The 25,086-nt window shown below is 43.4% G+C and overlaps 1 protein-coding gene across 1 annotated transcript in view; it reads left to right on the forward strand.

Moving 5' to 3' along the window:
- The first annotated feature begins 2,366 nt into the window (after window positions 1-2,366).
- LOC113981880 (homer protein homolog 1-like) overlaps window positions 2,367-25,086 on the forward strand; it is a 127,393-nt gene continuing 104,673 nt past the window's right edge. Inside the window, exons 1-3 of the mRNA XM_027709550.1 lie at window positions 2,367-2,439; window positions 3,111-3,313; window positions 20,695-20,826. Of these exons, the coding sequence (XP_027565351.1) occupies window positions 2,367-2,439; window positions 3,111-3,313; window positions 20,695-20,826 (408 nt within the window). The remainder of the gene's footprint in view (window positions 2,440-3,110; window positions 3,314-20,694; window positions 20,827-25,086) is intronic.

A 25,086-nucleotide genomic window follows, 5' to 3' on the forward strand; every position in this document is an offset into this window, starting at 1 on the left:
CATCTAATATCCAGCACAGGAGAACATCACATCTTCTGGCATATGCGCTTAAAGGAGCATTAACTCCTAGCTGAATAATACAATTCTGCTGCTGAAATCAACTGGTCTTAGCTGCTCTAGCTGCCAAGCAGTAGAGATATTTCTGAGAGTGCACATGTACCCCTTTGTAATGAGGCCAGATCGAAACCCTTTGACTATGAGTACCCAAAATCCTATTTTTTTCTTTTGCTTTTATTTTGGGCTGAAAAATGTATTAAGAATTTACCTCTTACTTAAAGGGAGATGAAGACAGGGACAAAGGATATGTTTATTCACATCTGGAAATGGGAGAAAACAAGAGTTCAAAAACCTACAAAGTTAAGCTCAAGTTAAAATTCTGGTACTTAATATCTTTGGGATTTGATGATGGCAGCATTCCCTGAAGAATACAGCAATCTATTTGTCAGTAAAATGTAGCTAAATTTAACTGACAACCATCTTAGTGATATGTAAATATTTTCAGATTTCTATGCAATACTATATGTCTTGGTAATGATAATGGGAAAAAATAAGTTGTAAATTCTAAAGTACAGTAAAGTTTTACCTTAAATAATTTTATTTGCTAAGCAGTTACCTTTGAACCATGCTATACAATGTTATACATATTTGGTGTTGCTATGAAAATGTTCAGATGTGAAGCTCCAAAGAGTGAGGGTTTCACAACACGTTCCTAACCCTAATTAATGTAAGTTTTAGAATAATTGCATTGAATCAGCCAGGTCAGTTTAAGATTATGAGCTAAGATTGTGTCCTGATTTAGGTTGGGATAGAGTTCATTTTCTTCTCAGTAGCTGGTACAGTGCTGTGTTTTGGATTCAGTACGAGTTGATAACACACTGATGTTTTGGTTGTTGCTAAGTGGTGCTTACTCTTAGTCAAGGCTTTTTCAGTGTCTCATGCTCTGCCAGTGAGCAGGTGCACAAGAAGCTGGAAGGGAGCATGACCAGGACACATGGCCTGAACTGGCCAAAGGAATATTCCACACCATGGAATGTCATGCCCAGTATATAAACTGGGGGAGTTACCCAGAAGGGGGGTCAGCAGGTGGTGAGCAATTGTATTGTGCTTCACTTGTTTTTCTTGCAGTTTATCTCTCTCTCTCTCTCCTTATCATTATTATTATTATATTTTGCTATGTTTCAACTATTACATTGTTCTTATCTCAACCCAGTTTTACTTTTCTTTTTTTCTGATTCTCCTCCCCATCCCACTGGGCTGTGTAGGTAAGGGAAAATGCAGCTCTATGGCACTTAGTTGCCAATTGGGTTTAAACCTCAACAGGTTGATTTAGAATAGTCAGGGTATTAAAAGATTTTTGAGAAGATGGGTTTTGGAAGTAGTACACATTCTGCAACACACAGTGTAATGAGATGAAGTTACACATGTACTGATACCCAGTAGTTTAAAGGGATAGATGGAGGGTGAGGACTGGGTAGGTGATGGGACAGGGATGAATTGATATTTAAAGGAGGTTCAATACCCCTGGTTTCTTCAATACAGAGAGAGAGAGAGAGCAAATACGCCCAGATGTAAGTGAAAAAATAGCTCTTTACCAAGAAGAAATGCTAATAAAAATACTGATAAAACTGGGTTAAACCAGCGGATGAAGAGAAATTTCCCAAGTCTCGCCCACTGGACCAAATCAAGATGGTGGCTGTTATTGTTGCGGCGGTCAAAAGTAAAGAAAAACACAAACAGTCCAGTACCAAGCAAAGTACCAGTCTCTTTATTCTTTCCCACAAGTCTTTTTATATCCCATGTTAGCAAGCATCAGAAGGCAGGCAGGTGATTGTATTTTTTAATTAGCTATTATCTGTTAGTAATACTGTTGGCAAAGCTCAAGGCCAAAGCTGGAGTTCTCACAGGACCAAACCTAAACACTCCACAGCTGTCTTCTTTCAGCCAGGGTTGCGTACATACCTCTCCTATCTCAAGGATACACCCGTAACTTTCCCAGGTCAAAATCTTCTTCCAAAGAGCTAACAGACCCGCTGTCAGCCCTGACAGGTGACCATCCTTCCCGACCCAGAAAAAAAACATGTGGTCACAGGACAGAGACAAGATGGCCTCCCTACCACTCAATTTGCCTCCTCACACCCGGAAAACCTGGCAGGAACAGTTGGAGAGTCAGCACTGGCAGGAAACGGCAGATAGCTGGGATTCGATACTGGCAGGTGCTTGTGTGGCACTGGAGTGAGGCTGCGGTGCTGGTACAGGCAGCCAGAGCAGGGCTGCGGAGCCCCCAGGCGACTGGAAGGACCCGCAAGACACCTGTTGCATCCAGCAACGAGACTTAGTTGTTGCAATTTTGATGTTCATTGGTTGAAATGGTGGCTGTAGTCCTGTCAAAGTGGTGGTCGCAGTCCGTATCCATTGAGGTGGTGGTAGAAGCCCCAGGTGGTAAGGAAAGTCCCGTGTGGTGAGGGAAGAAAACCCAGTGTTAAGTGAAGTCCGAGTGTGGTCTTTTATTTGGTTTAGGCTAGGTGGGAACGTCCCGATACCTCCCCGAGGGGGGGGGTTGTTTTACAATGGATAATGTAATACTGGATGACTGGACATTTCAGGAGTTTTTGACACCTTCTAAGATGTTACAGCTGCCTGTTAGGTGGATATATTATGACTCATCAGCAGAGATGAATATCTTAAGGCTATGTGTAAATTGTCCTGGTGGTTTCCCAGAGGGGAGTCATCATAGCGGAGTCATCATAGCAGAGTCATCAGCATTCCAGTCTTTCACACTTGTGGATACATTTTTCTCCTAGGATAATAGTACCACCCTTATCTCAAGTTCTCCTCACAGTTCAAATTAGTAGGCATATTTAGGGAAAAGAGAAAAGAAAAGGTTGGATACCAGAATTTTTGTGCAACCCAGGACACTGCCTTTATATGACTCTACATCTGGGTGCTGATTTTTGCTTTAGAAATCTTGCATTTTGCTTTCATATTTATATTAATGCACTTACCTGCTCCATGCAGCAACACAAAAAGAAGTTTTTAGGAAAAAATTATCATGTAAAGTGAAATGTATACATTCAGATGGGAATAACTGGCAGATAACTTGTGTGCAACAGTATTACAAATAAATCAGATTCATTACTTTTACTCTCTATCCTTCAGGGAACAACCCATCTTCAGCACCCGAGCTCATGTCTTCCAGATTGACCCAAACACTAAGAAGAACTGGATTCCCACCAGCAAGCATGCTGTTACTGTGTCCTACTTCTATGACAGCACAAGAAATGTCTACAGGATAATAAGTTTGGATGGCTCAAAGGTAAGCTTTATTTTGGAGAACTTGCTTGCTGATCAACTTTATTTTCCAGTCTAATGTCCTTCACATATCTTATCAGATGCTTTTGTTCAGTAGTAGATTACTGAAATGTTAAAATGGTTGCATTGCTTCATTATATATTTAAGTGCTTATTGGAAAATACTATTTTCCTTGCATTCATATTTACTTTGATAAATCTGTTGCTGAATTTAAGCAATGACCTGTTACCGAATATATTGAGCAGTCTAAAAACGCATTCCCTGGGAGATGCACTAAAAAGTACAAATAGGGTTACAATAACCTATTTTCATCTCCATATTCAATGATGTTATCAATATCATTGGCTTCAGCATTATGAAAGACATGTTTAGTGCCTCTAATCACTTAGTAAATCATAGTATAATATCATAGAATGGTTTGGGTTGGAAGGGACCTTAAAGATCATCTAGTTCCAACCCCACTGCTATGGGCAGGGACACCTTCCACTAGACCTCTGTTATATAATCTTCCTATTTTTGTTGTACAGAATGTGGTGTTTCCCTCCTAATAAAGCTCTCCATGGTAAGCTTTTATCAAAACTCAGTTGGGTTGGGTTTTTTCTAGTTGTTTTCTTTGTTGTTTTTTTTTAAATTAGGAAAGATAATGTGTTGAGCTGCTATTATAAGAAACCTTGTCTAAGAAATTAATTTGGAAAACTGGGAGAAAATATTTGACTGTTCCTTAGGTTCTAACTCAAGAGGGTATAAAAACAGTAACCTTACAAATGGCACATCAGAAATCTCTGCAGTAAGGACATTAATGATATACAGTGTAATCAAAAGCTATAATCCTTTCAAGAGACTTTAATTTGCAACTTATGGAGATGAGCTTGTTCACAATAGTTGGAACTAAAATACTCTCTTAGACCCTAGCAGCATTCACAGAGATTTCTTGGCTATTTATTGAAAAACGAAAAACATTACTTTGCTAAATAACGTGCATGTGGCTGCTCACTTGCAGTGGTTCAGATGCTTAGTAGAAAGATAGTAAGTGATGGCAACTCATGCATATGTCCACTTAGACTGCAGTAAAGAAAGTTTGAGAGTGTCTTGAGTTTGTGTGGCAAGGTTTTGGTGGGGGGGGCTACAGGGGTGACTTCTGTGAGAAGTTGCTAGAAGCTTCCCCTATGTCCGATCAAGTCAATGCCAGCCATCTCCAAGATGGATCTGCTTCTGGCCAAGGCTGAACCATGCAGCAACAATGGTAGCGCCTCTGTGAGAACATATTCAAGAAGAGGGGGGCAAAAAAACCTGACAACTTCAGCTGGAGAGAGAAGTGAGAACATGTGAGAGAAACAACTCTGAAGACACCAAAGTCAGTGAAGAAGGAGGGGGAGGAGGTGCTCCAGGTGCCAGAGCAGAGATTCCCCTGAGGACTGTGGTGAAGACCATGGTGAGGCAGGCTGTCCCCCTGCAGCCCATGGAGGTCCATGGTGGAGCAGATATCCACCTGCATCCTGTGGAGGACCCCATGCTGGAGCATGTGGATGCCTGAAAGAAGGCTATGACCCTGTAGGAAGCCTGTAGGTAGGTCCTGTGGCCCCATGAAGAGAGGACCACACGCTGGAGCAGGTTTGCTGGCAGGATCTGTGACCCCACAGAGGAACCACGCTGGACCAGTCTGTTCCTGAAGGACTGCACCCTGTGGAAAGGACCCATGCTGAAGCAGTTTGTAAAGAACTGCAACCTCGGGGAAGGACTCATATAGGAAAAGTTCATGAAAGGCTGTCTCCCATGGGAGAGACCCCACACTGGAGTAGGGGAAGAGTGTGACGAGTCCTCCTCCTGAGGAGGAAGGAGCAGCAGAAACAATGTGTGATGAACTGACTGCAACCCCCATTCTCCATCCCCTTTGACATTGGGGGCATGGAGGTAAAGAATTTCTCAGCCTGGAAAAGAGAAGACTATGGGGTGACTTAATTGTGACCTTCCAGTACCTGAAGGGAGCCTACTAGAAAGGCAGAGAGAGACTATTTACAAGAGCATGGAGTGACAGGACAAGGGGGAATGGCTTCAAACTGAGAGTATGGTTAGATTAGATATTAGAAAAAAATTCACTACTGTGAGGGTGGTGAGGCACTGGAACAGGTTGCCCAGAAAAGGTGTGAATGCCCCACCCTGGAAGTGTTCAAGGGTGGATGGAGCTCTGAGCAACCTGGTCTAGTGGAAGGTGTCCCTGCCCGTGGCAGGGGGGTTGGAACTAGATGATCTTTGAGGTTCCTTCCAACCCAGGCCATGATTCTATGATTTTATGAATCCAGGAATGACGCTGAGCCCGAGAAGGGAGGGGTGGGTGGAAGGTATTTTTAAGATTTAGTTTTTACTTGTCATTACTCTGATTACATTGGTAATAAACTAATTTCCTCAAGCCATGTCTGGTTTTGCACATGATGGTAATTGGTGAGTGATCTCCCTGTCCTTATCTTGACCCACGAACCTTTTGTTATCTTTTCTTTTCCCTGTGCAGTTGAGGAGGGGAGTGATAAAGCATCTTTGGTGGGCAGCTGGCATCCGGCCATGGTCGACCCACCACACAGAGATATACTTGAGATGTGAGTGATAATCCTATTTCTGCCCCACACCCTTCCCCCTCTTTAGGTCAGTAAATTCCAGTAGGATTCCTGGATAAAATTTAACTTTATGTACTGATTCTCTGAACATCATGAAATCTTTCTTTTTGAAAACAAAAGAACATTTTAAAGATGTGATCTTCACTCACCTCTGAGAGATGCTACTTTCTGTCACTGATTCCCACTTGGATTTGCTTGTGAAGATCTCTCTATTTTGAGAGAGGGCTGTTGTTTTTTTCCCTCCTTTATTCTTTATCACAGGTAGTGATTTCCTTGATCCTTCCGGTAACAAGGAATAATATTAATAAGAATAGGCAAATCCATCAGGTCAATGTGTGGCTCTGAGGCTGGTGTAATTGGAAAAATTTGGGGGTTTTGACCATGGGATGGTCTATTCAACACTTGATCTACTGACACTTGACAGGATGAGCCTTTCTCAAAGGGGAAAAAGAGTTCTAGCATAGGAGCTAGCAAGGCTCGTTGACAGAGATTTAAACTAGCTTGGAAGGGGGAAAGGGACAAAACCAGGCTTGCCAGTGATGAGCGATGGGATAGTGTGCCAAAACTTGAGGAAACAAGCACTAATGGGATCCCTCAATCTGTCTTGCAAGGTGTTGGCTACAATGTACCACATCTGAAATGTTTCTACACCAATGCATGCAGCATGAGGAACAAACAAGAGGAGCTCAAAGCTTTGGCCCAGTCCCAGAGGTTTGACATCACTGGCATAAGTGAAACCTGGTGAGATGAGACCTGTGACTGGAGTGCCCTGTTGGACGGTTACAGGCTCTTGAGGACGGATAGACAGAGCAGAAGAGGTGGAGGAGTGGCACTGTATGTAATAGAAGGGTTAGAATATATGGAGCTCACAGTTGGCAATGGCACAGTTGAGAGCCTCTGGGTAAGAATCAAGGGGCAAACAAATAACGGGGATGTCATCGTGGGAGTCTACTATAGACCTCCCAGCCAGGATGATGACACCAATGAATTATTCTTTGGGGATCTAAAGGACACTTCCAAGTTGACTGCCCTTGTCCTTATGGAGGACTTAGACTTGCCAGAAATTAACTGGGAGCATCACACAGATGGTACAACCCAGGCCAGAAGATTCCTAAAAAACCTGGATGACATCTTTATGGAACAGGTCCTAAGGGACCCAACTCGGAAAGGTGCCCTCCTTGATCTGCTGCTTGTCAACAGAGTGGATCACACAGCTAGTACAACCTGGGCCAGAAGATCACAGAATCACAGAATATGCTGAGTTGGAAGGGACCCACAGGGATCATCGAGTCCAACCCTTAGCCCTGCACAGGACCATCCCCAAGAGTCACACCATGTACCTGAGAGTATCATCCAAACACCTCTTGAACTCTGTCAGGATTGCTGTTGTGACCACTTCCCTGGGGAGCCTGTTCCAGTGCCCAACCACCCTCTGGATGAAGAACCTCTTCCTAATATCAAATGTAAACCTCCTTTGACACAACTTCAGGCCATTCCCTCGGGTCCTCTCACTGGTAACCACAGAGAAGAGATCAGTGTCTGCCCCTTCTCTTCCCCTCACTAGGAAGTTGTAGACTGCAATGAGGTCTCCCCTCAGTCTCCTCTTCACCAGGCTGAACAGACCAAGTGACCTCAGCTCCTCAGCTACTCCTCATACGGCTTCCCCTCAAGGCCTTTCACCATCTTTGTTGCCCTCCTTTGGACACTCTCTAGTAGCTTAATATCTTTCTTATATTACAGTGACCAAAACTGCACACAATATTCAAGGTGAGGCCACACCAGGGCAGAGTAGAGTGGGACAAGCCCCTCCCTTGATGGGCTGGTGATGCTTTGCCTGATGCACCCCATGACACGGTTGGCCCTCCTGGCTGCCAGGGCACACTGCTGACTCCTATTCAACTTTCTGTCAACCAGGACCCCCAGGTCCCTTTTCATGGCACTGCTTTCCAGCATCTCATTCCCCAGTCTGTACATACATCCTGGGTTGCCCCATCCCAGGTGCAGAATACAGCAAAAACCTGGATGACAACTTTATGGAACAGATCCTAAAGAAGTCGACTATGAAAGATGCCCTCCTTGTCAACTGAGTGGATCTCCTGAGCAAAGTGGAGATTGGTGGCTGTCTTGGCCACAGTGATCATGAAGCAATCGAGTTTAAAATCTCTGTTGACAGGAGGAAAAGTGTCAACAAAACCTCAGCTCTGGACATGAGGAGAGCAGACTTCAGGCTGCTCGGGGAATGAGACAGTAAAATCCCCAGGGAAAATGTTTTTGCGGGTGCTGGAGTCCATCAGTGCTGGTCACTTTTTAAACATCACCTCCTAAGGGCACATGAGCAGGCAATTACAAATGTTGGAAGTCAAGCAGGCGAGGCAGAAGGCCGGCTTGGCTGAGCAGAGATCTCTTGGAAATAAGGCAAAAAAGGCAGGCATATGCCCGGTGGAAGCAAGGTCAAGTGACATGGAAAGAATACAGAGATGCTGCTTGCTGCTGTAGGGAGAAAATTCTTTCATCCAAAGTTCAGTTGGAGTTGAAGTTGGCCAGAAATGTGGGGGACCATAAAAAGAGTTTTTTCAAATATATTAATGGCAAAAGGCATTGGTTGTGTGTATAGATTAGGGAAAGAGAGGCTGGAGAGCAGCTCTGCAGAAAGGGACCTGGGGGTCCTGGTCAATGGCAAGTTGAATATGAGTCAACAGTGTGCCCTGGCGGCCAGGAGGGCCAACCATGTCCTGGGGTGCATCAAGCACAGTATTGCCAGCCTGTTAAAGGAGGTGATTGTCCTGCTCTATTCTGTGCTGGTGCAGGTTCACCTTGAGTACTGTGGGCAGTTTTGTTACCACAATATAAAAAAGACATTAAGCTATTAGAGAGTGTCCAAAGGAGGGCAATGAGGATTGTCAAGGGTCTGAAGGGGAAGCCATACGAGAAGCAGCTGAGGTCACTTGGTCTGTTCAGTCTGGAGAATGTGTTTTAGTACTTCTTTCTCCTAGGTGATGGAAGGAAGACTCCATTATTTCTCCAGTAACATTGCATACATGCATTAAGATTATTCCCAGAATCCTGCTGTCTTTTCTATTCAATCTCTGGCAGTCACTGAGAAAAGAAAGGAGATTAGGTAGCATGGTTCCTGCAGTACTAGTTTACTCTCTGATAATGTTTTCACAGATACAAGATTGGGAAAAAAGCACAATAATTTGTGCTCATCTAAAACAAGAGGAGACTCTGGAAAAGAGTGGTTTTCCAGTCTGTAGGTTCCATGAGCTTTGTATATATTATTTCTGAGTCGTCTCCCATCAGTGTTATTCAACAGATGATCATTACATCTTAATGATTGTTGTAAAATAAACTAGTCATACATTAAAGTGATAATCACTTTGATGCAAATACAGGTTTTAAGTAAGGTCTGTAAGCACAGGTCTTGTTTGTAAACAGGAACAGACTCATGGGCAAATTGGTGATAAGTGGCTTTCTTGGTCACAGTAACCATGAAGTAGTTGAATTTCAAATTGTTGGCAATAGGAAAAAAGTACCAGCAAAACTTTGACCCTGGATATGGGGAGAGCAGACTTTGGGCTGCTGAAGAAGCTAGTTAGTAAGGTCTCCTGGGAATCTGCTTTTGAAGGTACTGGAGTCCATGAGTGCTGGTCACTTTTTCAGAGCCATCTCTTAAAAGTGCAGGAGCAGGCAATTCCAAAGTGTTGCAAGTCAATCGAGTGAGGCAGAAGGCTGGCATGGCTGAGCAGGGATCTCCTTTTAGAATTATGCAGAAAAGTGTATGGATGTTGGAAGCAAGGACAGGTGACAGAGGAGGACTACAGAGATGCTGTTCACCACTGTAGAGATGAAATTCATGCGGCCAAAGCTCGATTAGAGTTCGAGCTGGCCAGCACTGTGAAGGACAACAAAAAGGGCTTTTTAAAAATATGTTAAGAGCAAAATAAAGACAAGAAATAACATTGGTCCATTACTTGATGAGGTTGGTCACCTCAAAAATAGGGACGGAGACAAAGTGAAGACTACTGCCTTCTTTGCCTCTGTCTTTAATACCGATGATGGGCCCTGGGACCCCCGGAGCCCTGTGCTGGAAGACTATGACTGAGGGGACGATAAACTCCAAGTCAACCTTGAACTTGTTCGAGACTTGCTGATCCAACTGGGCGTGTATAAATCTATAGGGCCCGATGGGATTCATCCCAGGGTACTGGAAGAGCTGGCCGATGCCATTGCGAGACCTCTCTTGATTACTGGGAATCTGGGGAGGCCCCAGCTGACTGGAAGCTGGCAAATGTTGCCCCAATTTTCAAGAAAGGTGTATTGGGTTTGTGTGACGAGGTTTTGGTAGCGAGGGAGATGTAGGGGTGGCTTCTGCGAGAAGCTGCTAGAAGCTTCCCCCATGTCCTGCTGAGCCAATGCCAGCCAGCTCCAGGATGGATCCACTGCTGGCCAAGGCCGAGCCAATCAGGAATGATAGTAATACCTCTGTGAAAACATATTTTAAGAAGGAAAAAAGTTATTGCACAGATGAAATTGTAGCCAGAGAAGAGCGGAGGGAGAACATGTGAACAACTCTGCAGACACCAAGGTCAGTGGAGAAGGAGAGAGAGGAGGTACTCCAGGCACCAGAGCTGAGGTTCCCCTGCAGCCTGTGGTGAAGACCATGGTGAAGCAGCTGTCCCCCTGCAGCCCATGGAGGTCCACAGGAATACAGAGATCCACCTGCAGTCCGTGGAGGAGGCCCACGCCAGAGCAGGTGGATGCCTGAAAGGAGTCTATGACCCCGTGGGAGGCCCTTTCTGGATGTCCTGGTTAGAACGGCTGGGACCAATTCATCACTGGATGGGTGTAACCCAAAACTGTGTATTCTATAGCCTTCCATGCCATGCCCCAGAAACTGTTGTCAGTGAAGGCCTGCGAGGTGGGGGGATGTTCCTGTCCTCATACCCTTTTATGGAATTCCCCGCTCTGATACCCTTTTATGGAATTCCCCGCTCTGAGGGAGGGACTGAGCATTATCATGCCCTTTTATGGAATTCCCTACTCTGAGGGAGGGACTCAGCACTCCCGCCTGAACTGGAGAGTATATAACTGGGAGTTTCAGAACCTTGCCACCTCTCGTGGGATCCAGAGGAAGACTCCAGACCACTGCCTTCAACTAGACTGCAGACCACCACCTTCAACCAGACTGAGACCACCACCCTCGACTGGACTGCAATCACCACTTCTGACCAGACTGCAGCAGCTCTTCCACCATCAGGTTTATCCCCTCTCCCTTTGCTTTGGACTCGGGGGTGGGCCAAGATACACCACTTTTGTTCATACCCCAGGGTGCTGGGTTATACATTTGGGTTTTGCGGGTTAAAACCAATTATCTGTCTGTATAATTGTACTTATTGTATTATTTTAATAAATTGTTATTCTGACTTATAAATCTCTCTTTTGAATTGAGTTCATTTTCCCCTGCTGGTTAACTTTCAAACCAGCACACTGGAGCAGGGTCCTTGCAGGGACCTGCTGACCTGTGGAGAAAGGAGCAGGTTTTCCTGATAGGACTTGTGGCCCTGTGGGGGACCCATGCTGGAGCAGCCTGTGCCTGAAGGACTGCACCCTGTGGAAAAGTGGCCCACATTGCAGCAGTTCATGAAGAACTGTTTTCCATGGGAGGGACCCCATGCTGGAGCAGGGGAAAGACTCCTCTCTCTGAGCAGCAGCAGGAACAATCTGTGATGAACTGACCGTAACCCCCATTCCCCATCTCCCTGTGCCACTGGGGGGGAGGAGGTAAAACTTGGGACGGAGGGAGAGGTGGGGGAAAGGTGTTTTTAAGATTTATTTTACTTCTCATCATCCTGCTCTGATTCTGTTAGTAATAAATTTAATTAATATCCCCACTTCAAGTCTTTTTTGCCCGTGATGGTAATCAGTGAGTGATCTCTCCCAGTCCTTAACTCATGAACCCTTTGTTATATTTTCTCTCCTCTCTCTAGTTGCAGAGGGGAGTGATACAGTAGCTTGGTGGGCACCTGGCATCCAGCCAGGGTCAACCAACTACAGTCTTTTTGGTGCCCGAACATGGGGTGAGACAAAGGCAGTTATATACATATATTGCATGCTATAGTAATAGTAGCTATCAAGTAGCAAGCTCCTGTGTGGGACACAGAGTTCGTCAGCTGCACTGCTTATCTCTTTATTTGCATAGTGGTCAGGATTCGGCGCTTTCACCGCCGCGCCCCGCATTTGATTCCCAGTCAGGGAACCAGATTGCAATGGCTCTGGCTGAGATGGAGTTCATTTTCCCATAGCGGCCCTCACAGTGCTGTGCTTTGCATTAGTAGCCAGAAAAGTTTTGATAACACACCAGTGTTTTGGTTACTGCTGAGCAGCGCTGGCACAGCATCAGCATTGTCTCTCAGTATTCCTCTCCTGCCCATCAAGGGCAAGATCCTGGGAGGGGACACAAGTAGGCCAGTTGACCCAAACTAACCAAAGGGATATTCCATACCATATGACATCAGGTCAGATATAAAAGCTAAGGGAAGGAGGAGGAAGGGGGGAGGCATTCGTTATTAACAATGTTTGCGTCCAGCCAAGGTCAACTCACCGCAAAAGGTAAGAAGGAAGCCCCTGGCAATTACTTGCCTGTCAGTCTCACTTCAGTGTCTGGTAATGGAGAAGGTTACTCTGGGAGTTCTTGAAAAACACTTGAGAGACAATACAGCCATTGGTCACAGTCAGCACTGGTTCACAAGGCACAAGTCCTCCTTAACTAATTTATTCTCTTTTATGACAAGGTCACCCATCTAGTTGACCAAGGGAAGCCAATAGATGTGGGTTATTTGGAATTTAGCAAAGCTTTCAATACTCTCACAGTATCCTTCTGGACAAAATGTGCAGTGTGAAGCTAGAGAAGTCCATGATATGTTGGGTGAACAATTGACCCAGGAAGCCTGTTCTGAGTTCTCTTTTGTGTAGCCATCCCATGTGGGCAGCTGATGCAGTGAGCAGTCTCAGCTGAAAAAAGGTTGGGTTTTATACTGGGTTAATTTACAACCAGATATGCCACTGTCATGGCAGCAAATGCCAGTCCTGCAGGCTTTAAACCTGCCTGTTGCTTGGAGGTCATAAGTTCCTGTCCTCAGAGTCTTGTTCTGCACTGAGGAAGCTACATCTGTGACAAAATAGCCCGCACTCTCAAATCTGCAATACGAGTTCAAATTAATCAAGCAATGGATGGAACTAGGGCTTAAGCAGAGACAACATAGCTAGAGTTTGAGGTAGGAGGAAGACTCTTTTCTACCCTGTCTTTTGAATAATTAATTTCAAGCATGTTACTTTTGACAGCTTCCACACCAAGAGAGATTGAGCATTAAGTGAACTTGCACAGCTCTGTTCTGAACTTCCACCAGGTTATTTCAAAAGGAGGACTTCCAAGCACTAACAGTACACAAGAAGACAAGCATACAAGAAAAATAGAGTTCCAGAATACCTCCTTTCTGAGAAGTCCACCTCTGCTGTCTCATGTTTTCTATTCTATGTGGTGTAGACAAATGTTTCCCATGAGGTCAGTTGGAGGCCTTGGTGCAAGTGTAAGCCTGCTGGCTTTATTTGGGCCCTCAACCTGTCAGAGACTGAAATGGTTAATAGCTTAAACATTGTTAAGATCACCAAAAGACTTTTATTCACTGTAGCAAACTGCAAAGAAACAGCTGCTCATCTACCAAGCCCACCCCTCCCTGAATATGCCTACTAGTTTGGACTGAGAAAGGACCTTGAGATAAGTTGGTACTATTGTCCAACTATCCCTGGTCAAAGGAGAAGAATGTATCCACAAGTGTAAGAGACTGAACTGCTAACATTCGTCTACCTGCAGTAACTGCCCAAGTGCTGTAAGATACTGGTGCTAGTGGCTCAAACAATTGGATGGCTGCTTTGCTAGTGATACACAGACTGACCTCCCAGGTGCAGAATGGTGTGCATACCTGAAGCTACAAACTGGATTTCCAGATAAGGGAAGAGGCTGATAAGAGGCAAATCCTACAAGGTGGGAAAGTCCTTTTCATGTCAATATCCTCCCTTACATGATGACTCAGCTGTGAAAACCCCTCTGAGGAGCATCAAAGTCATTCACACTTAGCCTGAGCTATTCATCTTGGATGATGGACCATAAAGGGCCTTGATTGATTCAACTATGCTGAAGTGAGACAGCTGCAACATCTTAGAAGGTGTCAAAGACTCATGAAATTTTCATTACATCATCCAGAGGAGGTACAGGGGACATTTGCGCCTAGACTTTGCACAATATAAACCCCATGAAAGGGAAGTTTTGGAGACTCTTCCCCCCATACTTGACAGATAGTCTGCAACCACCGAGAAGATCAGAAGAAGAGGACCAATGGGATGGGAATCTATGGAGTGGTGATATCTTTTTTCCTACTTAATCTGTTTCTCTGGCACTCTCTTCCCCCCCTGCCTCTTTCCACTATATCTCTCTCCTTCCTTGAACCTCTCCTTTACTGTTAAATAAAATCTGTACTATTGACTTCAGAATATTGTCTCATTTGCACCTTAATTAGGGCAGAGACATCTCTCTAATAATTTTAATAATCATATCGTAACACAACCATATGCCTAAAGAAAGGAGGATGACTGAATTACCAGTGATTTCATAGACCAACTTCTATATGAACATCTGAGGAGAAGTTTTGTGGACAATTAATGCTGGAGATGATTCTCCAGTCACACAACAAATCTTGTTGATTCAAAGGTAAACCTTCAGGATTCCAAATTTTTCCAGCAGTTGTTCACAATGGTAGCCAAAACTTGCATTTTGAGGCAAAGATTATCAGAGAGAACTGCCTGTTTGATATCCTCAGCTACATCCAGGTTTGCTCTTCCAATTTAATGTCAGCATGGTGAAGCTGTCAAAGCTGCTGCAGAAGATGCCAGTTTTGTTTAATTCATATGCACTGTAGTATCTTTGCTTGACTTTCTACATGTTGTGATACAATGTGTTCTGAACTTTCTTGGAATACTCCTCTCCCTAACTTCATCTGAGAATCAGCATATGCACATGGAAGCTGTGGGCTTAGTTGGGCCCTCATCTGTAAATTTTTCAGGCTTGCCTTGTAGAATGCAGAGAAAATTTGATGTTGATGGTTGTGAGACACTGGATTCGAATCTCACTGAATTATATATTCATATGGGTTGGAGCCAACTCATTGTGAGTGTGTGTGGGGGGGGAAGGGCTGGGCCTAAGCCTGCAGGCACATGATAAGACCTGCTGAGAGCACATGGCAGAGCTGGCAAGCACATGGCCTGCAGCTAACATGGCCATGGGAGCCATGTGGCTGGGCTGTCTGTCAAGGAAGGCCTGCCTGGTAGCCTGCCCACACCATGCCCCCTGGAGCCTGTGATTGGCTACAGCATGCCTCACTCTGGCCAGGAGAACACTGAGTGGTCAATAATCTGGATGTCCTGCCTGGGAAGCATGGCCAAACTACATAAAAGCGGGAGCACAAGGCTTCATGTGGAGCTTTTTCTTCTGGCTGCCATCATGTGAGCCATCAGAGTTTGGTGGTAACTATTTCTCTCTCCTCTCTTTCTTCCTTCCTTCTTTCTTTACTCTTTTAATCTGTTTTCTTCCTCTTGTGGATAACTTAAAACCAATGAATTGTGTTTTGCTAAAGCTAGTATATTGATTATTTTATGGTGGGTGTTTTTGTGCTGGGTGTTTTAGTGAAATGGTTTTCTTTGGTTATGTTATCCCTGTAAAATCTTTTGCCAAAATATCTATTTTTCTCACTAAATTAAAAGAAATTCTCTTACAGAAAGCATAGTGGTGTTTTCTCCGGACATGAACTTGAGGTAATAATGAACCAAAGGCTTTTTAAAAGTCTTAAATAAAAGTAACCGCTCCGGGCAGCTTGTGGCTTAAAATCTGACACGTTACAATGGTAGCTGTGTTCTAGTGCTACCTAAATCTCAACAGAAGGAAAGGATGCTAAATAAACTACTAACTTTAATATCCATCCAGGCAACCATCTCATACAAGTAGTATAGTCTGGATTTGACTTCTAGAATATCTTGGGCTTGGGAGAGCAGTACTTGGTTTCCCCTTTTTTGTTTTGACATGCAGGGTTCACTGCAAAGAGGGCCAGGACCCAGGCTTCTTGTCTTCGGGCTTATCTGATGTGCTTCCAGAGGACTTAAAACACTAAAAACAGACAAATTATTAAAAAATCTGCTATTGATGCTGACATATTACCCAATACACTGGCCACTGTATGTGTGGCCTGCACCGAATGGGCCAATGAAGCAGTAGCCATGGCTGCGATAGCTGCCATGATTACTGCAGAGATGATAAAAGCAATTAGCTATCCAATGATGATTTCTTGATTGTGTTAAGTTTCATTAATTTACTGTATCCTGCATCATCCTCCCAGCTTCTGGTTAGGTTCACTGGGAGCCACAGTTTGGCTCTTCTGCGCATGGGAATTATTAATGATAAATTGAGAGTAGATACGCTTTGATTTGTGATACAACTAAAATAGTGAAGATTACTTACAGTGATGTCAAAGGTATTGTTAGTCACACGAATCACAATGTCAGGTGAGGCCAAGAAGGCATATGAGTGAGAGATACACGCCATGACTGAGTCATTATACCAGTTAGTAAGAGTTAGTAGACACAGTGAATTATCCCTAGAATATTTTCTTCCATGTGACATCTGGGCAGGCCTTGTGCTGCTCAGCATTCACTGGTCTCCTCCTGGGAGTCTCTGAGGGACAGCCTCTGCATCTGCAGAATTGGACTGCGTGTCAGGTCTGTCCCACTCATGATAAGGTTTCATCAAATGTGCTGGAAGCCTGTGGGAGACAAAACACAAGCATACCGCTTCCCCATACTAACAACTAGATAGGACCTTGTCATTAGGTATCTTCTTGTGGGTTTTTGTACAATACTTATTAATCCAAACATAAAAAATTAAAGGCAAATACAGCTTTGTCTAATTGCTCCAGGGGTGTCATATTCCCCCTTTTTTGTTTTAAAAGTATGGTTTTTAATACAGAGTACAAATTTCTTGCACCTGGGATGGGCACAGGAGATAAGATTATATTTAAGAGGTTTTGGTCTTTTCTTTTTCTTTGTTACATTGTTTTCTATCAGTTGTATTTTCGAGGAAGATTTAAACACATATCAAAACAATCTACATGTACATAATTTAAGACAACAAATAATCTGGCATTGTTTTAGGTTCGTGAGGATTCCCAAAATCACAAACACTGAGACACAAAGGGTGTAAGCAAAGCAACTTTATCCTATTACTTGCGATAGCAATTAATACATATCGACCCCGAATTTCTGAAAAGCTGCTGAGCAGGAGAAGGAGATGGAGCGTGGTACTAGGCGGGAGGGGCAGGCAGGCAATGCACCTTTCAGGGCATCCCCTGGATCAAAGCAGTGTGCATATCGTCCTCCCCCCTGTTCAGCCCAGAACCACCTCCCATATCCCCCTCACAGGAGTGGAATTTTCCAATTGTGACATCGGCTCACACGTGGCCAGTGCACGAACTGAGACCACAATGGCTTATGATACCAACTCCGTGCCAACAACGGCTCTGTTGTTTCTTTTCCAAAAGTCAAGTTCCCAACAGTGAAACTATACAATATTTTCCCATGCCACATGGACGAGCACAACCACGGACCAACTATGGCAGAGTCTCAGACATGACTCAGGTCCCTGACACAGGCATAAATCAATCAATCAATCTGAAGTTTTAACATTTTTTTTCTCAATTATAGTATTATTCTTAACTTTTTTCTTTAAATCTCGACTATGGCATGTGCGTGAGTGCATCTAATTGTACACGTGTACCTAGGACTAGGTGCTTGTTGGTTTAAAGCACAAAACACTGTATAAATAACTTCCCTTTTAAAGTTACCAAGAACAAAGTTATAGGCACTTAAATTATCAAATAGATTCAATGGTTCCAATGCTGTGTGTCCATTCTTCAGATGATTCATGCATCCAAGCTCCCACCTTTTTTTTTCTTTTTTTTTTCTTTCCCCTTCCTTTCTTTCTCTCCTTCCTCCTCTTCTTTCGGTTTCGTGGTTGAAATTCAGGCCCGACACGTTGGCAACCGCGGAGCTAGGAGGCTCGGGGGGGGGGCGGGGGGCCGCCATGGTGGCGAGGGGTGGGGGGGAAAAAGCGGCTGGGCGGTGATTTTTTCAGGCTGCCGCTGCCACCACAGCTGCCGCTGGGGTACCCCCGCGGCACACCATGTGGCGGCACCGGGCGGGTCGCAGGGGGGAGGTGGGATGGGGGGTAGTGTTGGGCGGCACCGATTCCTTTCGCTGCCCCTGCCGCTACTCAGGCCCCGCTGCCCCTAGTGGCATCCCACGCGGCGGCCTGGCAGCCAAAAGCAGTTACTTTTCGTGAAAAGTGCCATGATTAAGGACGGGGCAGGAGAAGCCCCTGCAGGAGGTAAATTACCATGATTACAGGCAGGAGACAGACCCCTCACCAGAGGTCCTAAAACCCCCATCAGTGGGGGATATAAATAGGCCAATCAGCAGAGCAGATAGAAACGGCAGGTAATACATTTTCCTTCTCCCCGAAGAGGTCATCCAACAAGTCTAAAAGAGTGTATTTTCAAGGTGTCCAAATTTAAATATAATATTGCCATCATTGTCCCTTCGTCCCTATATCAGACTCTGTTACTCTCAACAGTTGCAAAGCATGCACAAAAGAAAATGTTCCAATTGCTCATCTGTAACCTTATGTCCTGCTGCATTCAGTATCCGTTGCAAAATCTTTAAATAAAGTCTGTGTTCTTGGGAAATTTCCTGCCCCAGTATTACTAGATGACTCCACAGATTCCTGTCCTGCAGGCTCCACTAATGGGATGAAATGCTGGCACCACCTCCATTGAGTCATGGGCGCTGAAAAAGGGTCCTGTAACGCAGGTCGCACGTCGAGGTCACCAGAAATGGCAAATATGGGCATTGAGAAGAAATGGAGCTGCACACCACCCAGAGTTTGATTTCGGGATTTGTCCGCCAATCCTTTTCAGCGTTCCCCTTTTATCAGGGTTCCTTTGTAAACAGCACCTGGTGTCGTCATTCAGTTAACCAGAATTCCCAGGATCTTGCTAAGCTGGTGTTTTGACTCCACACATTCACACTCGGATCACGTTTGACTGTTTTCAGCCACAGGAAAGACACGCAGAGCATGCAGACCATTAAGCCGTGTTCCACTTTGAGAACACAGCACTCTATCAAAAACACCAGTCAAGGCCAAAACACTCCGTTTTGATCCTAATTAACTGAATGCAGGTGCTGCTCGCTTAACTTGTTCCCACACAGTCTCTCTGATGCTGAAGTTTCTCACTGTTACCATCCTGAGAAAACGTTGTTATTGTCTATGCGTCAGTCCAGTTCCTGCTATTCAAAGAATAAAACTAAGATTTCTTTATATCAACAGAGAAGTTGGTTTGGACCCTGTGAATTTTGTTGCTGCTCTAGGATTCTACAGTAATCACTGGCTTTGAACTCCTGGGAGTACGGCAGGGGTTATGGTTTCATGGAAGCAGAACAAAGCACATGCACACTGATGTTCAAAAGATTCCCAACTCTGTATTGTGAGACAGTAGGACCCATGTTGACAATAACCTTTGGAGCACAATAACTGGCATGTGTCCTAATTTAGCCTTGGATAGAGTTCATTTTCTTCTCAGTAGCTGGTACAGTGCTGTGTTTTTGATTTAGTATGAGAATAATGTTGAGAACACGCTGATGTTTTGGTTGTTGCTAAGTAATGCTTACCCTAAGTCAAGGATTTTTCATTTTCCCATGCTCCACCAGTGAGGAGGTGCACAAAATGGGAGGGAGCATAGCCAGGACATCTGACCCAAACTGGCCAAAGGGATATTCCTGTCACACTCAGTATATAAACTGGGGGGAGTTGGCTGGGATGGGCTGATCACTGCTCGGGGACTGGCTGGGCATCAATCAGCAATTGTATTTTCTTTTGAAAAAACAACTTGTTTTTCTTGAGTCTTAGTCATCTCTCATCCTCTCAATTTAATTGCAATTATTATTATTGTCATTATTATAATCATTAGTAGTAGTAGTGGTAAAATATTTTATTTTGTTTCAATTATTATAGTGTTCTTATCTCATCCCATGGGTTTTACCTTTTTCTGATTCTCTTCCCCATCCCACCTTCTTCTGTAGTTGGTGTATGACCCTGTCACTGTTAGTCATGTTTGTATATGTATAAATGAAAAACCAGATTTGCGCAATGCAAAAGCTTAAAAATAAATTCTGCTTCTTGTTTTATCACATGTTTTTCAGTGAGTATTGCATATGCAATGGGGGAAGGAAACGGTGGAACTTAAAATGGATCGTGAGAGGCATTGCTTTAGGGAACAAAGAAATACACTTGTGAGACAAAAGACAACTTCACTAGTTCTTGTGATCTTATTAGCCTATGTGGATGCTTTAAAGGACTCTTTTTTAGACTTGCTGACTATTCAATGACTACTTGTAATTGCAGAGATGCCCCTCCCCTTTTGCTCCTTTTACAGAATGTATGCCAATATATGGTTTTGTAATTTTAACTGTGATTGAATTAGAAATTGTTCCCTAGTTGCACGTTTGTCTCAGTGTGCAGAGATACTTCTCTGTAATACTGGCATTTTCAAATATTGAGTATCTTTTGTAAAAAATCAAAAAAACAGAACCCCATTTTTAACACTATTGCTTTTTTTTTCAGGCAATAATTAATAGCACTATCACCCCCAACATGACATTTACAAAAACATCCCAGAAGTTTGGCCAATGGGCAGACAGTAGGGCAAATACAGTCTATGGCTTGGGATTTTCATCTGAACATCACCTTTCAAAAGTAAGTATGACTAATGACAACTATTTGGCCAATCAAATACTTTTGCTGTTTGTATCTTGACTCAGTGCTCACTACTGTTGTTATTTTAAAATAGTTTACAATAATTGTTCTGTATCCATCCTTATAATGTAAAAAGACAAGACTATTGTTATAACACTGTTGCCTATGAATTTTCTTTAAACTGATTGAGGAAAGTAGGGAGATTCAGGTTATCAGTGTACACTGTTAATTCTTTCTAGGTATTCATTTGTTAGGTTACTAAGTTTCTCTTCCTTAAAGTTGTTTTTCCATTACAGTTTTTCATTATAGAATTTAAAGTAGACTATGTAGTGTTTCTTCTGTGTTTAGATCTCCTAGAAAACAACTGTTGATAGTCTTCTGATGCATTTTTGTCTTTTAAGCCACATTCACATTCACTTTTTTGCTGTGTAGTGCATCAAATTACAGATATTTCAACATGTGCAAGCTTAAAATAAAGCTATTGAGAAAAATATTCAATGTAAAAGAAAACTACATTTTCTTGTTGGAATACAAAAGTTGACAGTTTTACTAAAGAAACTCAGTTCCCTACGAGTGTTTTTTGTGGTCTACTTGTGCAGGAGGGAAGTCCACCTTAATCCAAGGAAAGCAGTAACTCCTTTTACTTAAAGTGATGGTATGGTTCCTGTGAGCACCCTTTCTACAATCTCTATTGTTATTGATACTGATGCCTGCTCAGCTGGTGCTTAGAAAAAAATCCAGGAGCTGTTAGTTGGGGTGAGATAAGGAAAGGATTTAATAGTGCCAAGGCAAGAGATGTTACACGATGCGCGCGCGGGCTGTGTCCAAGATGTTACATTTATAACAATATCTGGCCAATCCCAAGTGTGTCCACCCTATAACTTTTGGCCTGGTCCACCCCCTGGCCCACCTCCCGGAATTGGGTCTGGGGGCTTTTCGGGACCCTCTCTTCATCATCCTTCATCATCTTTGGGGTACAGAGAGCAGAGTCACCCAGTTCTTTGACTCTGTCCTGCGGTTTAGGCCAAGATACAAGCGTTCCCCAAACAAGACAGGCTTGCCTTGACAAGAGACTAAACATCTTCTACTGGATATGGGGGTAGGGTTGATATGGGGAGTATGGAATGGGGTAAGAGGGAGAAAGGAATGTATAAACTAAGGGGTGCTACGGGGAAGGGGAGAAAGGGGTTGCTTCTAAAATCTACTTCTATTACCTATAGAACTTATAAGGTAGAAAAATAAAAAAAACCTTTAGGGGTTTAAGGCATCAATACCCCTTTGGTAGATGAGTCCAGGAACCTGTAAAAGCCAGTGGTGTTGTTCTCCAGATGAGGAATTCCATTTTCAGTTTAAAAATATGTTTCTACATTAAGCAGAGAATTTTCATATTTGAAATACAAAAGATCTGGAAACCCCAATGCAATAAAAATGAATGTATAATAAATGCTTGAGTAAGAGATAATGATTGGCTTTTTATTAAAAAACCCTAAATAAACAAAAAAATCGTACTGGCCCTTTTGAGAAAGTAATTGTCACTGTCCAAGGCTAATCATGGGCCTGTCAGAAAGCCATTAAAAAGAGAACCAGTGCATCTGCTTTATTTGGACAGCATGATACACTTTTAAAACTTCTTCCTTTCATAATCTGATAGCTTTAATTTCTATGAAGCAGCACACCCCCAGGAAATTCTGAGTGACATTGAGTATATGCATGTGCATTTGTACACGTCATTGCTTTGTTGAACTTAAAAACTTTGTCATTTATTGAAATTGATGCGTATGTCCTAGAGATGCTTGCCAACATGCTAATAACTTTTTTTAATATTTCAAAAGATTTAGTATAAATCCTCATTTAGTTTACCTCTCATATATTAAATTGTTTTTCTTAGTCATGGAATGTTTCTTTGAAGGCAAAGTATCATGCTGTAGTCATGCATAGCCTGTGTTTGCCTGCCTTCCAACACTGGGTTGTCCTTGCCAGTGAAAATATTTTGATTTTTTTCATCTGTCCTTTCCTTCACTTTTTCCTTGCTCTCCCCGAGTGATACTTACTTCCTCCTTAATTTCAGTTGTTTCAATCCCATTTTTTTGCTGCCCTCAAACTGATGTCTAAGAGTTTTTAGTATGTCCTTGGCTCAAAACTTTATATTGTCGTAAAAAAATAATCTGAAAAGCTACAGTATTTTGTCTTAAGTACACATTTGATCAGCAGTTAGATTGCTGTGATTTATGAAGAATACACAGATTTGTTGAGAAAATTTCCAAGTCATGGGCCTTTTCAGAAGCTTATGGTGATGAATCTTCAGGACCTTTTCAGCAAACTGTTTCCCTTGCATTATATCTTAATTATAAAATTGTGATTTTCATGTGAATTAAAGTTGCTGATAAATGCTACTAAAATTCATAAAGGCAAAACTTTTTGTGTTATTGTGAAATTAACAAGCATATGTGATGGAGGGAAAATAAACTTTTGTTTAGATTATAGTCTATTCAGTCACTGGAGTTGGTAGATATATTCGTCTTGGAATCAGAAAAACTGAATTAGAAACCCTGGATCTGCTGTGTAGCTTCAGAGAAATCACATCTGTCTTCTCTTTCTTCTCTTGTGTCTCTGCTCAGATTACTAACTCTCACTTCTGTGCACTGGCACTATAGTCAGGTTTACCAGAGTGCTCTTCAGTACACCTAGCATTGTAGGACATGAAATCTAATAAGGTACTACTGGATATTAGTAATAGTGCTAGCAAATAAGATGTATTAATTGTTTTGTTCAGAAACAGGTTGTTTCTAGAAGTTGCCTAAAAGTTGATTCTGGAACTTCTTTTCTGTATTTGGTTTATCAAATTCCCTAAGTGAACAGCCATTTTGTATGTAATTTGTTTTGCAGCAGTGTCTCTGGGCCCAAATGAAATATTTCAAGTTCCAGGGAGCAAAAAACTTAGTCTAATCTGTGTCTGATATCAACAGGTTAATGAAGCAAACCATCAGAGATAATAAAAGTCGTCTTCTAATAAGCTGGTTATTCTCAGATCATTTTCTGCTTAGCTATGTGTCTATGTGTAAGATTACAACTTAGAAATTAAGAAACTTCAGGTGGAAGTGCAGAAAAGGAAAAGAACAGCTTTTTATTAACAAAATCTGAATAAACAACAATCAGCTTCTCTACCCAGGTAGCAATGTCTTGCCACATATCAGCGGCCCAGATGGGTTTCCCTTTACATTTTCAATTGGCCTTCTTCCATCTGTCCAACCACCCCCACAGAGCATTGGCCACCATCCATGAGTCAGTGTAGAGGTAAAGCTTTGGCCACTTCTCCCATTCAGCAATGTCCAATGCCAACTGGACAGCTTTGAGCTCTGCGAATTGGCTCGATTCCCCTTCTCCTTCAGTAGCTTCTGCAACTTGTCGTGTGGGGCTCCATACAGCTGCTTTCCATTTACATTTCATCCCTACAATGCGACAGGAACCATCAGTAAAAAGGGCATAGCCTGTTTCTTCTTCTGGTAGTTGATTGTATCCTGGGGCTTCCTCAGCCCGTACCACCTGCTCTCCTTCTTCTTCATCTGCTAGACCAAAGTGCTCACCTTCTGGCCAGTTCGTGATGACTTCTAGGATCCCAGGGTGATTCGGATTTCCAATACGGGCACGCTGCGTGATCAGAGCGATCCACTTACTCCATGTAGCATCAGTGGCATGATGCATAGAGGGCACCTTTCCCTTGAACATCCAGCTCAGCACCGGTAATCGAGGTGCTAGGAGGAGCTGTTCTTCTGTGCCAATCACCTCTGAGGCAGCTTGTACTCCTTCATAAGCTGCTAAGATCTCCTTCTCTGTTGGGGTGTAGTTAGCCTCAGATCCTCTGTAGCTTCGGCTCCAGAATCCAAATGGACGACCTCGGGTCTCGCCAGGCACCTTTTGCCAGAGGCTCCAGGAAGGACCATTATCCCTGGCTGCAGAATAGAGTTCATTCTTCACATCTGGCCCTGTCCTGACTGGCCCAAGGGCTACAGTGTGGGCAATATCCTGCCTAATTTGTTCAAATGTTTGCTGCTCTTCAGGGCCCCAATGGAAATCTTTCTTCTTGCAGGTTACCAGATAGAGGGCTTACAATTTGGCTGTACTCAGGGATGTGCATCCTCCAGAAACCTGTGGCACCCAGGAAGGCTTACGTTTCCTTCTTGCTGGTTGGTGGGACCATTGCTGTGATCTTATCAATGACTTCTGTCGGGATCTGATGACGTCCATCTTGCCACTTCACCC

The sequence above is a fragment of the Neopelma chrysocephalum genome, unplaced genomic scaffold (genome assembly GCF_003984885.1).
Source record: "Neopelma chrysocephalum unplaced genomic scaffold, ASM398488v2 Primary Assembly neopelma1_96809, whole genome shotgun sequence".
Taxonomy (NCBI): domain Eukaryota; kingdom Metazoa; phylum Chordata; class Aves; order Passeriformes; family Pipridae; genus Neopelma; species Neopelma chrysocephalum.